Source organism: Gracilinanus agilis, chromosome 3 (assembly GCF_016433145.1).
Source record: "Gracilinanus agilis isolate LMUSP501 chromosome 3, AgileGrace, whole genome shotgun sequence".
NCBI lineage: Eukaryota > Metazoa > Chordata > Mammalia > Didelphimorphia > Didelphidae > Gracilinanus > Gracilinanus agilis.
In genome coordinates this window covers 588,958,095-588,976,661 of record NC_058132.1, presented here as the reverse complement: position 1 = coordinate 588,976,661, position 18,567 = coordinate 588,958,095, and the positions used below count along the sequence as shown (strand labels likewise).

At 36.5% G+C, this 18,567-nt stretch overlaps 1 protein-coding gene across 1 annotated transcript in view; it reads left to right on the top strand.

Annotated features, from left to right (window-relative positions):
* The window catches only part of VWA8 (von Willebrand factor A domain containing 8), a 519,173-nt gene that overhangs the window by 142,264 nt on the left and 358,342 nt on the right, over positions 1-18,567 (top strand). Inside the window, exons 11-12 of the mRNA XM_044669384.1 lie at positions 2,707-2,841; positions 2,926-3,003. Coding sequence (XP_044525319.1) covers positions 2,707-2,841; positions 2,926-3,003 — 213 coding nt within the window. The remainder of the gene's footprint in view (positions 1-2,706; positions 2,842-2,925; positions 3,004-18,567) is intronic.

The following is an 18,567-nucleotide window of genomic DNA, read 5'->3' as shown; positions in this document are numbered from 1 at the left end:
TTAATTGAGCTAGAAAATCCAGCAACTGAAGTCAGGCCTGGAGGCCTGGCTAAGGCATCTTTTAGCCTGGCACGTTCAGTGAATCAGCTTCACCTGTAAACTCCTGAAGATATATTATAGGCTTAGTTAGTTAAACAGGGTTTTAGGATTCATTCCCAATCCCTCTTTCCTCGTTATTTTAACCCATCCTTTTCCTATCCTTGTTTACCTTGTTAACCTTCATTAAACAAGTTTAAAAGAGAGGAGCCTGTACTGATCTGATCAGTGTTGAAGATTCTTAAGGGAAAGGTGTCATTTAAAACTTCTCCTTTCCTTCATCAAGCTCATTCAAGTGTTATTGATCTTTTATCATCAGGATCAACATCACAACCAATCAATCACAGTTAGTTATAAACATCTTTAGTAGTTTGAGTTTACTAATACTCATTACGTCTAAAGAACTGAGTTTTACTTAGTACTGACAGTTGAGGAAGAATCTTTACTTTCTCATTGTTCAGTTGTGAAGGAGGAATCAACTGAGTGGTGGGACCTGTCAACTGGTTTAACACGGACCACCCCCAGCTGCAGAGTCACTTAATCCTACTTAAAACAACATCATTCAACTGTGTTAAATCACCTAGATAAAAGGTCTCAAATAACCTCCTTTACAGTTTTAACCAGCAACTGTCTTGGCCCAAGGGGAGAGAGAGAGTCAGCCTAACTCACCCATGTGACAATTCAAAGGGAAGCAATCAGAGGTCTCACCAGAGATCCTTCTACACCAAGTTCCAAACTCCAACCCCCTCCACAGGAAGTTACCATCATATTTAAAAGATAGCATCTTTCGTCACTTCCTGCATCCACCTCCAATTTGCATGTCCAATCACAACAGACAATTCTCATAGTACTACCTAGGGGGCAGTCAGTTGATTCTGATTCGTCACCCACTCTAGCACATGTGGGTTATGGACCTCCTAGAATTAGAGGTGTTCTCACCTTTGGTGATTAAATCTAAAGATGGGCAGTGTAGACTTAATCTAATTATCATAATACTAGGGCATCAAAATCTGTGCTAATGAGTACACCTGATCCTAATTGTAAGTCTGTTGGCTCTATTAGTGTTGTTGGAGTGTCTGGAACACCTTTGGAAGTTCAAAAGCTTTCATCATGAATGGTATCTATGGGACCTTTATCCATGGAGCATTCATTTTTTTCTAATGCCTACCTCCCCTATGAATTTATTAGGGAGAGATTTATTGTACAATTAAGAGCCACAATAGTATGTACTCAAGATGGTGATATTACATTAGAACTATCTGAAGAATCTCTGAATTTGTTTCCAGTACTCTTTTTAGCTAATCAGGAGATAGATAAAATTCAAATTTTTAAAATACAAACAAATATACCTGAATCTCTCTGGGCTACATCTTCTACTGATGTAAGGCTGCTAAAATCAGCTGCTCCAGTCCAAATTAGAATGAGAGGTGGTCCACCTCCATCTATTCCGCAATATCCATTAACAAAGGAAGCAATGAGGGAATTACCCCAGTAATAAATTATTTAATTAAACAGAAAATAACAATCCCCTGCAAATCAGAATACAATACACCTATTTTGCCTAATAAAAAAACCAAATTAGATGAAAATGGAAAACCTGTATATATAGATTTGTTCAAGATTTGAGAGCTATTAATAATCATGTAATCAAAAGACATTCTATTATCCCAAGTCCATGTACTATTATTTCCTCTATTCCTAGTACCCTTAAATATTTTACAGTAGTAGATTTGTGTTCTGCTTTTTTTTCAATACCTATCCAGGAAGATTCCCAAAACATATTTGCATTCACATGGAAAGTATCGTAATACATATGGTCCCATCTGCCTTATGGTTACGTAGAAAGTCCAACTTTATTTTTGCAAATTTTGACAAAATGTCTGGCAAATATCAAATTTAAGGAGAGCCATTTAATACATTTTGTGGGATGATTTACTCTTGACCTCGCCAAATGCTGAAGCATGCCAAGAAGGAAGCAAACATCTCCTATTAGAATTATATAAAAGAGGACAACAGATCTCAAAATTCTAAGTTCAGTGGTATCTCCCTAAAGTGGAGTATTTAGGATTTGTTTTAGCAAAAGGTTCATATTTCATTTCTCCAAAACATATTGAAGATATCCAAAATGTGAGTGCCCCAACAACTCAAAGACAATTAAGAGCAATTTAATAAAAAGGAAAATATTGGGATTGCTTTCTAAAAAAGTCACTAGTTTTATTACTAGAAGCTGAAACTAATATACAGTAGTGGCATCTATAATTTTTAGTCACAGTAGTTGAAGACAATTTGATTCTTATTAAAATTTTTGAAAACTTAAGATAGATGCCTGAATGTGGTTGGCAGGTATATAAATTAGGGACTCTGAAAATGGGAAACAGATTTTGCATGTGTAAAAGACCAAACAAGAAAATCCAACACCATGTTGCCTCAGGGTAATTAGACAATAAAAATCTTTGGTGTACCTTAGTGATAGATCTTATGTAAGTGCTTCTCTGACCGTAATCCCTTAGTAGCTGTTTTAGACTCCGTAGACTAGAAATGCTTTTAGATAAAATGATGTGCTTTAAATAATGTGTGCTTTAACAAAAGAATTTGTGAATACAAAAAATAAAAGCTAAAAATAGAAAAGATTTCCTTTTGTGTATCACTTTTACCTCTGTTTCATTATAGGTACCAGCTGGGACCAGGCCATTAAATCAACATTCTGAATCAAACCATTTCATAAAGACTTTAAGCCATAAGCAGCTGTTGGCCGAAATGATGCAGTCTCATATGGTTAAAGATATGTGTTTAATTGGAGGAAAAGTAAGAATGACAACATAAATTCACTGTTATTTTGCTTTGACTTGTGCAATTATAGGTCCCTTCAACAAATGTTTTCTTTTCTAGGGTTGTGGAAAAACAGTTATTGCTAAGGAGTTTGCTGATGCTCTAGGTTATGCCATCGAGCCTATCATGCTGTATCAGGTAAAGTTCTATTCATTGGGTTCATTTGCATATGTGAACACAGCAAAAATAGATTTGAGGAATTTGGGCTCCAAAGAATTTCTTGAGAGGAAATGTCTTCCTTTTGAATTATGACTATGGAAGAATAACTCAAGGAATAACCAAATGAGAGTGAGATAATTACATGGCATGTTGAATGTGTACCTGAGATGCCTGTTAGATGCAAGATGCCAATGTTGGTTTATTGTTTCAGCATGTGCTGTCCTATTGGTAGAATGTTGAAATCTTTTAAGAGTATTGTGTAGGTCCAAGAAGAATAACAGATTCTAGCGAAGCATAAAACAATCTTGGTTTATGGTTAGTATAGTGATTCAGAGGACAGATTATACAAGTGGAGTAACACATCAGCAACATATTGTGGTAAAAAAAAAGCACTAACTGTTGATATTTTGCCATGTTATAATCTGGAGGCACGTCCTTTAAATATTTTTTTAACCTTTACCATCTGTCTTAGAATTGATACTAAGTATCTGTTCCAAAGCAGAAGAGTGTTAAGGATTAAGCAATGGGGGTTAAGTGACTTGCTCAAGTCACACAACTAGGAAATATTTGGGCACACATTTGAACCCAGGACTTCCCATCTCCATGCCTGACTCTCAGGCCACCTAACTGCCCCTTAGGTATGTTTAAAAAGTTTTCCTCAAAGCATAATGGTTGTTTATATATTAGGCCATGTCTATTTATAATAGCATGCTTAGTTCCAAAAGGTCTTTCTGTCTTCTTTTTTTTGTTTCATATACATATAAACTAATATTAAGTGGTTTTTTGATGGTTCTATCTAAGAGATAATTTCATTGTAAGAAGGTTTTGTTTTGCTTTCTTTGTTAATGGTTTAACTTAAAATATTTTGGCTCCAATGTTATATATGATTCTGGATATATTTACGCTCATAGAGAAAGACATCTGATTTTTACTGAAATAATTTAAATCAATTACTGTCAGCCCTAGTTCTAATTGCATTTTGAACGTTTCACTGGGGATTATTTAGTTTATATAGCTTTAAGTTAAGTCAAGAAATACTTGATGAATAACTGTGCATTGAATTTAGAAGGAATTAAGCTAACATGATATCTGAGGCTTTGATGCTAGAAAATGAACATTCTTTTATTTTGTTTTGATTCTTTGACTGTTATCTATCATTAACACCCTTTAGTAGTTGGTCATCAATAGCGCTATTTGAGATAAGGTAACTGAGACATGCAATTTTAATAATAGAATGAGTAATGATAATACGGAAGCACAGGGGAGACCAGTCTATGTAGGTAGAGAAGATATCTCTGGGAAGCCAGGAGCAGTATAAGAGCACTATATGCTATGTGGGAATGGGGAAAAATGATAGGCTCCATAAATAAACATATAGGATCATCCCTTGGCTTTTAAATGAAAAATAGAATATTTTGTGATAGGAAGGAAGAACAAGATCGGTTTACATTATGTTTTGGTGATGGGAAATGTGTATCAAGCTGCCAGTGCCAGCATCCAAATTTTAAGTTATTGTTAGGACAAATTTGATAAATATGCCCTAAATGTGGGCTAATGAGATAAACCACCAAGCTCAACAGGAAGGCATAATTGGGGGAAAAGACCTCACATGTGAGCTCTTTCTCTGTTGCCATGAGCAGACATTTTTATCTTGAATTTTTTTTTAATTTATTTTTTATCATATACTTAGTAACCACAACCACCAACAAAAAAATACTTAACCTAGACAAATGCATTAAAAAGATTATGTGCAAAAACACAAACTTCACATTGTTTACAGCTTGTTTAAAATGTTAAATTATATATGTGTGCTAATATAAATATTCTCTGCTTTTTTTGTTGAGGCAACAGTGGTTAATATTTTTTAAACATTTATTAATATTCATTGTTAACCTGTTTACATATTTTATGCCCCTACTTTCCCCTTCATCCCCCCCCCCCCCCCGCTCTCCCCACACCCATGACCAGTGCACATTTCCACTGGCTGTAACATGTGTCCTTGTTCAGGGCCTATTTCCAAATTGTTTTTAGTTACATTGGTGTGGTCATTTCCAGTCTACATCCCCAATCATGTCTGCCTCAGCCCATGCATTTAAGCAGTTGTTTATCTTCTATGTTTCCTCTCCTGCAGTCCTTCCTCTGAATGTGGGTAGCGTTCTTTACCATAAATCCCTCAGAGCTGTCTTGTGTCATTGCATTGCTGCTGGTACAGAAGTCCATTACATTCGATTTTACCACAGTATATCAGTCTCTGTGTACAATGTTCTTCTGGCTCTGCTCCTTTCATTCTGCATCAGTTCCTGGAGGTCTTTCCAATTCGCCTGGAACTCCTCCAGTTTATTATTCCATTTAGCACAATAGTATTCCATCACCAGCATATACCACAGTTTGTTGAGCCATTCCCCAATTGAAGGACATACCCTCCCTTTCCAGTTCTTTGCCACTACAAAAAGTGCAGCTGTAAATATTTTCGTACAAGTCTGTTTATCTATGATCTGTTTGGGGTACAAACCCAACAATGGTATGACTGGATCAAAGGGCAGGCATTCTTTTATAGCCCTTTGAGCATAGTTCCAAATTGCCAGCCAGAATGGTTGGATCAGTTCACAGCTCCACCAGCAATGCATTAATGTCCCAATTTGGCCACATTCCCTCCAACATTCATTACTCTCCCCTTCTTTCATTTTAGCCAATCTGCTAGGTGTGAGGTGGTACCTCAGAGTTGTTTTGATTTGCATTTCTCTAATTATTAGAGATTTAGAACACTTTTTCATGTGCTTATTGATACTTTTGATTTCTTTACCTGAGAATTGCCTATTCATGTTATTCTCTGCTTTTGAGTGCCATTTGGATGTGTTTTACTTGAATACTTTTTTTCTGTAATGATGTGGTTATTTTTTAATGTGATCATGATATGTATATTATTCTTATTCTCTTCTTTTTTCATTTCTTAATATATTACCTTGTATTTCTAATATTTGTCATTTCAGCAATGTAAAAATGTTCGTTACATTCAAATATTATAATCTATTTGGCAATTTCTGTAATTCATTGTGTTTATGTTCCAGTTATTTTATCATAATAAACAAAACTACCATGAATATTTTATATATTCATATTTCAATTTTTCATGCATTTCATATATTGCCCTCTCAATAATGCCCATAGGGCCTAACTCTGGTAATGGAATCTCTAGGTCAATGAACATGAATAGTTTTACAAGTATTAATGTGTAATTTTATCTTATTTTCTTAAAAAAATATTCACAGCTTCTCTAGCAATGTAATATCAGATGCATTTCTCTATGTTCCTATCAGCATTTAATTTGATCAACTTAATCCATCTGATTCTCAGTTATCATATGTTGACCACGACCATATTTGTTAGATTGGGCCTTAGGCAGCAGACAAAATCTATTGCTAGGACCATACTCTTTCTAAAACAAGTCTTTCAACTTCTGGTTAAGATGGCGGCAGAGTAAGGAGCAGCTGCTTGATCTCTCCTAACCGAAGCATACAGGACTCCTCAAGGGGACATAAAAATTAATCTAGACGAACGAAGAGACCCCACAACAGGGCGTAGCATTGAAGGTATATGGAATCGGGCATTTCCACCCTATAAAGGGGTGAAACAGCTCTCACTAAAACGTGAGAGTAAGAAGCCCCTCCCACACTCCCTGTACCACGTACAACTCAAAGGCCAGCGCACAAGAGTTAAAGCAGGTTTGGGGCACCCATTAAGTCATTGGCAGCTCCAGAGAGCAGCAAGTCTTAGGACCCTAAGAGGCTAAAGAACTCACATGGACTTTGAATACAGACCCTGAGCACCTGCACGGGTGAAGGCATTGCCCTAGGCATGGACAAGGATCACGAGCGCAGGCTTGGTCCGCGAGTGGGGACCCTGTGCAGACAGGAGCACAGCTGTGGAAGCAGCGCCCTGAGACTGCTGAAGGAGCCTCAGGCAGAGGGGCAGACTAGGGACAACCAGGAGGCTCAACCCCGAGAACAACAAGACCTGAGACCTCGGGAGCCTAGACAGCACAGACAGACCCTGAGTGTGAGGACAAAGCGCAGAAGGCGCAGGTATAACAATGGCAAGCCAAAATCGGGATCCCCAGAAGAGAAAGATTATCAAGAAGAACTCTGTAACACTCGACAACTTTTACACAGAGAAAATCCAGACAACAGAGGATAACAAACAAGTAATCATATCCAAACCTTCCCAAAATAATGAAAGCTGGTCACAAGCTATTGAAGAGTTCAAATCTGAGATGTTGAGAAAGATGGAAGAGATCTGGCAAGAAAATAACAGTTTAAAAGGCAGAATTTTGCAATTGGAAAGTGAGGCTCAGAAATCAAATGAACTGATAAGCAAATTGAACACCAGAAATGACCAGATTGAAAAGGAAAACCAAAAGATCATAGCCAAAAACCAAAAGATTATAGCTGGAAACCAGTCCCTAAAGGCTAGAATTGAGCAATTAGAAGCTAATGATCTCTCAAGACAGCAAGAACAAATAAAACAAAGTCAAAAGACTGATAAAAATAGAAGAAAACATGAAATACCTCAATGAGAAAGTGACAGACCAAGAAAACACGTCTAGAAGAGACAATTTTAGAATCACTGGTCTTCCTGAAAAAGCAGAAATTAATAGAAACTTGGACTCCATACTAAAAGAAAATATTCAGCAAAATTGCCCTGAAGTTCTACAAGAGGGCAATATAGACATTGAAAGCATCCATAGATCACCCTCTACACTAGACCCAGAAAGGACAACACCCAGGAATATAACAGCCAAATTCAAGAGCTTCCAAGTAAAAGAAAAAATCTTACAAGAAGCCAGAAAGAGACAATTCAAATATCAAGGAGCACCAATCAGGATCACATAGGATCTGGCAGCCTCCAAGCTAAAAGACCGCAAGGCTTGGAATATGATATTCAGAAAGGCAAGAGAGCTGAGCCTTCAACCATGGATCAACTACCCATCAAAACTGACTATATACTTCCAGGGGAAAGTATGGGCATTCAACAAAATTGAAGATTTCCAAGTATTTTCACAGAAAAGACCAGGACTAAATGGAAAGTTTGATATCCAGCCACAAAAATCAAGAGAAACATGAAAAGATAAATAAGAAACAGAGGGGAAAGAAAGAAAACTCATAATTTTTTAAATTTGACTCTTTAAGGGCTTCAATAAGATCTAATTATCTGTATTCCTATGTGGAGAAATGCTATGTATAATTCTCTGTAGTGAACTCTATCCACTATTATAGTATTCACTATTATAGCAATTAGAAGAATAATTCATAGGGAGAGGTTGGAATACTATATGGTCTAAGATGACATGGGGGGGTGGGAAAAAGGGGGGTGAATAGTAGGGGACACCAAGAGAAACTTGAGTGAATAATGAAAATAGGATATTCTATTACACACAAAGAGGGCATGGGAAAGGGAGGGGACAAATACTATTATAAGAAGGAGAGGAAGAGAGCATTAAGAGGTAATATTTAAACCTTACTCTCAGTGTAATCAACCCAGAGAGGGAAGAGTAGCTATATTATCCATTATTATAAAAAACTCTATCTAACTCTACTGAGAAAGTCAGAAGGGATAAACCAAGGGGAGCAGGGGAGTGGGGAGGTCAAAAAAGGGAGGAGAGAAGAAGGGGGAGGGAATTCATTAGGCCTTTAAAAATAAAAAGAGGGGAATAATAAGGGAGGGGGAAGAAAGAGAAGTTAATCAAGGGAGGGGATAAGGGATACCAGCTCAAAGCAAACCACTGGTTTAAAAGGAAATAGTGTAAGAAGAAGGGGTAGGACTAGGGGAGGATAGAAAAATGTCAGCGAATGCACAACTGATAATTATAACTCTGAATGTGAATGGGACGAACTCGTTCATAAAACGAAAGGAAATAGCAGAGTGGATCCGAAACCAAAATCCTACCATATGTTGTCTACAAGAAACACATATGAGGCGGGTGGACATACACAAGTTTAGGGTTAAAGGCTTCAGCAAAATCTTTTGGTCTTCAAAAGAGAAAAAGAAGGCAGGAGTGGCTATTATGATTTCTGACAAAGCCAAAGTAAAAATAGGTATGATTAAAAAAGACAGGGAAGATCATTAAATCCTGATGAAAGGCAGTATAAACAATGAGGAAATATCACTGCTCAATATGTAGGCACCAAGTGGCATAGCATCCAAATTCATGAAGGATGAACTGGCAGAGCTCAAGAAGGAAATAGATAATAAAACTATAATAGTGGGAGATCTAAATATTCTTCTTTCAGATCTAGATAATCAAACAAAAAAATAAATAAGAAAGAGGTAAGAGAGGTAAATGAAGTCCTAGAAAAATTAGATTTAATAGATATGTGGAGAAAAATAAATAGGGACAAAAAGGAATACACCTTCTTTTCAGCTGCACATGGTACATTCACAACATGTAATAGGGCATAGGAACATTGCAAATAAATGCAAAAGAGCCGAAATAATAAATGCAAACTTCTCAGATCATAGTGTAATAAAAATAATAATTAGTCAGGGCACCTGAACAGGCAAATCAAAAACCAATTGGAAATTAAATAATATGATTCTCCAAAACCAATTTGTCAAAGAAGAAATCATAGAAACAATCAACAATTTCATTGAAGAGAATGATAATGATGAGACATCCTACCAAACTCTGTGGGATGCGGCCTAGGCAGTACTCAGGGGGAAATTTAAATCCTTGCGTGCATATATTAACAAATTAGGAAGGGCAGAGATTAATGAATTGGGCATGCAACTCAAAAAACTAGAAAGTGAGCAAATTAAAAATCCCCAGATGAAAACTAAATTAGAAATACTTAAAATTAAGGGAGAAATTAATAAAATCAAAAGTAAAAGAACTATTGAATTAATAAATTAGACTAGAAGCTGGTATTTTGAAAAAACAGATAAAATAGACAAAGTACTGGTCAATCTAATAAAAAAAAGGAAAGAAGAAAACCAAATTGACAGTATCAAAGATGAAAAAGGAGACCTCACCTCTAATGAAGAGGAATTTAAGGCAATCATTAAAAACTATTTTGCCCAATTATATAGCAATAAATTTAACAATCTAGGTGATATGGATGAATATTTTGCAAAAATATAAATTGCCTAGATTAACAGCAGAAGAAATTGAATACTTAAATAACCCAATATTATGAAAAGAAATTGAACAGGCCATTAAAGAACTCCCTAAGAAAAAATCACCAGGACCTGATGGATTCACAAGTGAATTCTATCAAACTTTCAGAGAACAATTAATCCCAAATACTATACAAATTATTTGATATAATAAGCAAAGAAGGAATCTTACCAAACTCCTTTTATGACACAAATATGGTACTGATTCCAAAGGTATTCAGATCAAAACAGAGAAAGAAAATTACAGACCAATCTCCTTAATGAACATAGATGCAAAAATCTTAAATAGAATACTAGCAAAAAGACTCCAGGGAGTGATAAAGAGGGTTATTCATCATGATCAGGTGGGATTTATAGGAGGAATGCAAGGATGGTTCAACATTAGGAAAACCATCCACATAATTGACCATATTAACAAGGCAAACCAACAAAAACCACATGATAATCTCAATAGATGCAGACAAAATACAACACCCATTCCTACTGAAAACACTAGAAAGTATAGGAATAGAAGGTTCTTTCCTAAAAATAATAAACAGTATATGAACAAGCATCATATGCAAAGGGGAGAAATTAGAAGCCTTTCCAATAAGATCAGGTGTAAAACAAGGACGCCCATTATCACCTCTTTTATTTAACATCGTACTAGAGACACTAGCAGTAGCAATTAGAGAAGAAAACGAAATTGAAGGTATTAAAATAGGCAATGAGGAGACTAAGCTATCACTCTTTGCAGACCATATGATGGTATACTTAAAAAATCCCAGAGAATCAACTAAAAAGCTAGTAGAAATAATCAACAACTTTAGCAAAGTTGCAGGATACAAAATAAATGCACATAAATCATCAGCATTTCTATATATTTCCAACACATCAGAGCAGCAAGAGGTAGAAAGAGAAACACCATTTAAAATCACCCTAGACAATATAAAATTCTTAAGAATCTATCTACCAAAACAAATACAGTAATTATACGAACATAACTACAAAACACTTTCCAAAAAAATAAAACTAGATCTAAACAATTGGAAAAACATTGAGTGCTCATGGGTAGGACAAGCTAACATAATAAAAATGAACATTCTACCCAAATTAATTTACGTATTTAATGCCATACCTATCAAACTACCAAAAACATTTTTTACTACATGAGAAAAAACTATAACAAAGTTTATTTGGAAGAACAAAAATCAAGAATATCAAGGGAAATAATGAAAAAAACGTGAAGGAAGGTGGCTTATCAATACCAGATATTAAGCTATACTATAAAGCAGCTGTCATCAAAACAATATGGTACTGACTAAGAGATAGAAGGGAGGATCAGTGGAATAGACTTGGGGTAAGTGATGTCAACAAGACAGTGTATGATAAACCCAAAGAGTACAACTTTTGGGTCATGAATCCACTATTTGACAAAAACTGCTGGGAAAATTGGAAAACAATATGGGAGAGATTAGGTTTAGATCAACATCTCACACCCTACACCAAGATAAATTCAGAATGGGTGAAAGACTTGAATATAAAGAAGGAAACTATAAGTAAATTAGGTGAACACAGAATAGTATACTTGTCAGATCTCTGGGAAAGGAAAGATTTTAAAACCAAACAAGAGTTAGAGAAAATTACAAAATGTAAAATAAATAATTTTGATTATATGAAATTAAAAAGTTTTTGTACCAGGGAAAGCAATGCAACCAAAATCAGAAGGGAAACAACAAACTGGGAAAAAATCTTTAGAACAAAAAATTCTGACAGAGGTCTAATTACTCAAATATCCAAGGAGCTAAATCAATTGTATAAAAAATCAAGCCATTCCCCAATTAATAAATGGACAAGGGACAAGAACAGGCAATTTTCAGGTAAAGAAATCAAAAGTATCAATAAGCACATCAGAAAGTGTTCTAAATCTCTAATAATTAGAGAAATGCAAATCAAAACAACTCTGAGGTATCACCTCACACCTAGCAGATTGGCTAAAATGAAAGAAGGGGAGAATAATGAATGCTGGAGGGGATGTGGCAAAATTGGGACATTAATGCACTGCTGGTGGAGTTGTGAACTGATCCAACCATTCTGGCTGGCAATTTGGAGCTATACTCAAAGGGCTATAAAAGCCTGCCTGCCCTTTGATCCAGCCATACCATTGCTGGGATTGTACCCCAAATAGATCATAGATAAACAGATTTGCACAAAAATATTTATAGCTGCGCTTTTTGTGGTGGCAAAGAACTGGAAAAGGAGGGTATGTCCTTCAATTGGGGAATTGCTGAACAAATCGTGGTATATGCTGGTGATGTAATACTACAGTGCTCAAAGGAATAATAAACTGGAGGAATTCCATGTGAAAGAGCAGAGCCAGAAGAACATTGTACACAGAGACTGATACACTGTGGTAAAATCGAATGTAATGGACTTCTGTACCAGCAGCAATGCAATGACACAGGACAGCTCTGAGGGATTTATGGTAAAGAATGCTACCCACATTCAGTGGAAGGACTGCAGGAGAGGAAATATATAAGAAAAACAACTGCTTGAACGCATGGGTTGAGGTGGACATGATTGAGGATGTAGACTCGAAACTACCACACCAATGCAAGTATCAACAATTTGGAAATACGTCTTGATCAATGACACATGTTAAAGCCAGTAGAAATGTGCATCGGCCTTGGGTGGGGGGAGTGCAGGGGGTGAAGGGGAAAATAGGAGCATGAATCATGTAACCATGTTAAAAATGTATATTAATAAATGTTTAAAAAATAAAACAAGTCTTTCCAGCTTTGTTATACGCATTGCAACTTTTATGAACATTCTTTTTGTAAAAATATATAAATTTAAAAATTTTAACTTCAGAGACTAATGAATTAACTTATTGTTTATACATTTTAGAACATTTTTGCATGTTAAGGGAAAAAATTGTCCTAAGTCCTTAATAAAAAAGTAAAGATGAACATATTTCTTAACATGAAAGAACATGTTGTAATCTCACTGAAAGTGAATTCTTACAAAATTTTTTCCTTTTTCTTTGTATTGCTAGTACTTACAGTGTGTGGCAAATAGTATTTATGAAATGAGATAATATTTGCAAAGCACTTAGCATAGTGCTAGCTCTTTTATATTTCTTTTATCTATTGGTATTCTCATTTGTGTAATAATTATTTTTTGTACATCTTGTGATTCTTTTGAGGTTATAGACCCTTTAAGGGTAGGATCAATATCTTATTTATCTTATCATTCCTACTGTCTAAATCAGTGTTTAGCATTTTGGCTTCTTTATCATAGGTGCCTAACAATGTTTGTTTATTACACATATATTTTCCAGATACTAGAAGCATATGACTGTATCCCTTAAAAGGTGCTGAGTTATATTCCATACTTCAAGGAGAAAGGGACTGTATTAATGGAATCAAATAATTATTTTGTTTTGATAGTAACAGATACTCTATAAATATGCTTATTTTGAAGGCCTGACCTCTATATAATATGCAAGCAGGAGCTCCTTGGGAACAAGTGAGCAAATATTCATTTCCCTAGTAGAATTACTTGAAGAATTCTATGTTATTTGTGCATTTATAAACCTACACTTAATCTGTGGTTTTACTGATGTGAAAACTCAATTATTTTTAGACCAGACTATTTTTAGAATTGGATTTTATATGATAAAGGCATAGCCTGAACACCCAAATTTGTAGTAGTGCATAAAATATGTTTTATAATGGACCATAAAAAAAGTCTTAAAGAATTTTGGCAGCAGTGTTAGGTCAAATTATTTTACCTAACTGGTTGTCATTTTTCCAGTGTTGAAGTTAAAGTTTTAATGGTTTTTGAGAAAGGATCTATTTCCTTTATAACCCAATTAGGACACATTTACAGACCTCATTCTTTAGGCCTACCCAAAATAGTTTACAACTTCGGAGACCTCCCTGGTTTTTAAATACTAGATGGACTTAAAAACTAAGTAAAGTCCAAAAGAATAACTTTGCCCAGTTTTTTGATTTAAATAGGCTCTGAATGAAGCACATTGCAATTTCAGGGTCGTCTTTGAATTCTCAGCCTGGTTTTCTTTCCTATATGCAGACTGATGCCAAATCCTTCCTTTATAATCTTTAAATACCACTTCTTCCTTTCCCCCCTATAATGAGAGCCTTTTCCCTTCCTTTATATTAATTTTTTCTCATTCTCACTAACTTTTTGTAAATCTTCTTCTTTTGTTATTTTAATGTTTTTTTCTTGTGCTCCTTAATAAGGCACCCAAACTCTTCTTTTTATTGGCTTCTTCATTGATTTTGCACTTTATCTCTTTTCACCTCAAGGATTGTATGTGGCTCTATCTGACCCTTCATCTCCTTCTATTATCTTGCTGACCAACTCTACTGTATTCTGGCCTGTTTCTTGCTACTATTAATTTTGACTTTTTTATGTGACTTGTATAATCTCCAAATGTCTCTCAAGAAGTTACTTCAATTTCTTAAAATATTTCTCTATGTTATTTGCTTCTTGTATGAATTGCCCTGGAGAAGATCAGAACAGTTAAAATAACTAGCTCATTGTCAGTTCCTTGCTGTATTCCAGACTTACTTAACCTATTTATACTGTTAGAATCCATTTTTTCTCTTGTCACTGATACTATTCTGACTGCAATTTTTGATTTTAGTTTCAAATTGTTTAAGACTTGAGAGTTAACATAGTTTAGGGCTTTAAAGGTTAGTAATTATTCAGTCAAATATTTATTTAGCTCCTACCATTGAGACAAGGAACTGGCAGAATGGGTACCAGTGCAGTGTAAGCCATACTGCCTGGTGCAGCTGAAGCTACAGAGCAAAGGACCAGTGCTGTGTGCTTCCAAGCAGAGCAGGGGTCCAACTCCACTCCAACTCAGATAACAGAGGGAGTAGAATCTAGTTGAATAGTATAGCTGCAAGCCTTCCCACAGGAAGCTACCAGGCCACCCCATTGAAGTGCACACTGGGGAACCAAAGACAACTGGTCCTACTAACCCCAAGAACAGGAGAAGGCAAGCTTGGAACAGTGCTCCCTCTGTCCCAGGAGTAGAGTGGAACCTCAACCGACAGACAAGGTAAGGTGGGGGGAGGGTAGTAACTAGAGAAATGAGCACAAAACAAAGGAAAAGAACCTGACTTTAGGAAGTTACTTTAGTGACAGGGAAGAGCAAAATACAACCTCAGAAGATAATAGTGGCAGAAAGGAAACAACAAAAAAATGAGAAAGGGTGTCAGGTTCCAAAGAAACTCCTAGAAGAACTTGAAAAGAAGCTTTTAAAAAATGAAATAATAAGAGAATTGATAGAAAGAGTCAGCAGATGGGCAGGTAGGTAGCTCAGTGCATTGAGAGCCAGGCCTAGAGATGGGAGGTTCTAGGTTCAAATCTGGCATCAGACTCTTATTAGCTGGGTGATCCTGGGCAAGTCACTTAACTCCCATTGCCTAGCTCTTACCACTCTTCTGACTTGGAACCAATACAATTCCAAAACAGAAGGTAAAGGTGTTTTTTTTGTTTTGTTTTGTTTTGTTTTTTTAAAGAAAGAATCAACAGCTTAGAAAAAAAATTACTAAAGAAAATAACTCCCTAAAGACTAGAATGGGCCAAATGTAAATGGAGGCAAAAACAGCCTAAAACACTGAAACTCCTATGTGCCAGACTGTGTTATGTGATAGGTGTGCATGTAAAAAAAAAGTCCCTACTCTCAAGGATCTTACGACCTAGTGGAGGAAGAAAATGCACAAAGGAAAACCAAAAAGAGAGAGAGGGCTGGAGAAGAAGGCCCTCTTGGTACAAGGGCCAGGTGGAGTCTGTTCTAAGGAGTATAGCTGGTGGGAAATGAAAAAGATGCTGTTGTTATAAACAAAAGGGGCCTAGGGAGATATAGATATGCAGTGATGTAAATGTATCTATGTATTCTCCCTAGTTGCAGTTGATGGAGGAACACCAACCCTGATCACCCTTGATAAATGTTATAATTTCCCCTTTCTCTAACAGTTGCCCAGATAGGGCCCCGAAAGGTTAGGTGGATGGGTAACCCTTTCAGGTCCCACCTAGGGTTGGATAAATTATTATGGGGCTTTTGATTTGCCTTGGATCACGTTTGATATCTGACTGTGTTGGTTCCCTCCCCAAGGGTCGTGATATAGAGACCTCTTAGGAAGGTACTTGTTAAACTCTCTTTATCTATAATCTATAATCAGGGAAAGGATAAAAGGACAAGGATTGGGGATTGGAGACCCTATCAATCTAATATCTATAACTAGTTGACAATCAGGACTGGAGACTATTGATCTAGTAGAAGCTGGAGCGTTATTCTCCACTACACCTCTGGCCCAGCCTGGTCACAGCCAAGTCAGAGAATAGGGACTGCTATTGATGCAGCTGTGTTGGTGATCTTATTCTTTTAGCTTTCTCACTATTAGTGTTTGTTGATGCACTAGCTCTCACAGTCTTTAGGAAATATTCAGATTTTTCCTACCCTCTTCTTCATAGACCTCCCAGCCTCCCTTCACCACCCAGAGACCTAGAGACCTAAAGAGCTAGGAAGACCAAAAGACCTAAAGACCTAAAGAGCCTAAAGACCCAAGACCAAAAGACCAAAGACCAACGACCCCTTCAAGTGGCTGTCAGGGGAATTTATACTGCCAGGCCAACCGATGTTAGCCCCTGGCTCACAGCATCTGGGAACATTCCATGCCTTCCAACTGCCTCCCCTGTCATTCAAGGTGGCATCCATCATTTCTCAGCATATGAACATAACAATGTTCTCTGAGCCCTTTTTGAATAAAACCTTTGAGAGGAGTTTTTTGCTTTGTCCTCTAGGATTAATGAATTAAAGATCATACTTTTGGCTTTAAAGGATACTTTGGTCAAATTAAAGAATGGCATTATTGTGTCCTTTATTAAATGAATGATGGAGCTTCTTGGGGTTAAATATTAAAGTGAAATTATAACAATTGGTGTGGGATATTTATTTCATTTGGTTATATTGCATGAAGTAACAAATATTGAGTGTATCATGAAGAATTATAAAACTTAGTTACTGTGACTGGTATATCATTATATTCTATTGGGGAAAATAGCATGTACCCAGGAAAGGAAATATGAAATGTATACAAACTATATGCAACATAATTTCCCAGGGGAAAGGGGCACAGCAGCTAGGGGGATCAAGATACTTTTTGAAGAAAACTAGGAATTCTTTGAAGAGAAGATAAGGAGATACTAAGATAGGGGATAGTTTCTGTAAAATCAGAGGTGGATAGAGGGAATGTCTTATGTAAGAAAAAGGAAGCCAACTATTTTGGTTGGAACATGAGTTTATAATGAGATTAGTATAATAATCTTGGAAATGTAGACAGCCAGACTGTAAAGAACTTGAAAAGCCAGAGAAGATTAAGTGATCCCAAAGCAGTTTGATTCAGGACAAAGTCTGATCTCTACCTTCTTTTCTGAGCTCTGTAAGTTCCTGGCCAGAACAGAGTCTGGGTCTGATCACCGGTAGATGTTGCTGGACTCAGCCCCTGTCAGCCACCTGGAGAGCTTTGCTGGAACTGTAAGGTTCCTTGTGGTCTGAGATACCTACCTTGGTTTTTTTTCCCTATAGGCTAAACTACTGGGCTAGAAGCTAGAACTAAGAACCCATTCCACTCCTGGGGTTCAGTCCACATGGTTGCTTCTTAATTCTGAACTTGTGCCTCTCTTGGTACATAGCTGAATGACTGGGATTTCTCTTTCTCTTGGAATGCTATTCTCCTCCCCTCCTCAGTCTTCTATGGACCTTTGACCTGGAACTTGGAATTGAATAACAAAACTGCCATTTATCACCTGTTCCTGTATCCTAAATTATTTTTGTCTGGTCCTCCTGTGCTAAATTAAGGATCCACTCTTGCTTTTATTTAAGGATGTATACAGCTTCTCTTTGCACTGAAATGTTCCATCTGGCCATCTCTTAGCCAGACTTTATCTCCAGTGTGCATAGACCTCTCCACCTGTCTTCCTGTGCCAACTTTGGCTGGAAAAATGGCCCACTATAATTTTTTTTAATTTCTCCATAGCGGGGAAAAAACAACAACTTCTCCATAGGATTATGTCTGATATATTTTCTAGATTTTCTGGAAGAGTTTTGGATGAAAGTAGGAGTGTGGGGAGAGAAAGCTATATGCGCTTCTTCCTACTACTCAGCCATCTTGCTGCTATACTTTACAATAACTTTTTAGCTTTTTCCTTTGCCTTTAGTCTCTTCCTACTTTAATCCATCCCCTACTCAATTCCAAAGTAATTTTTCTAAAGCCAAAGTCTGAGCTTTGTGGATTCCTACACCAAACACTTCTGCTACTGCCTCCAGCCCTGCTCCTAACCCAGCCATCCATG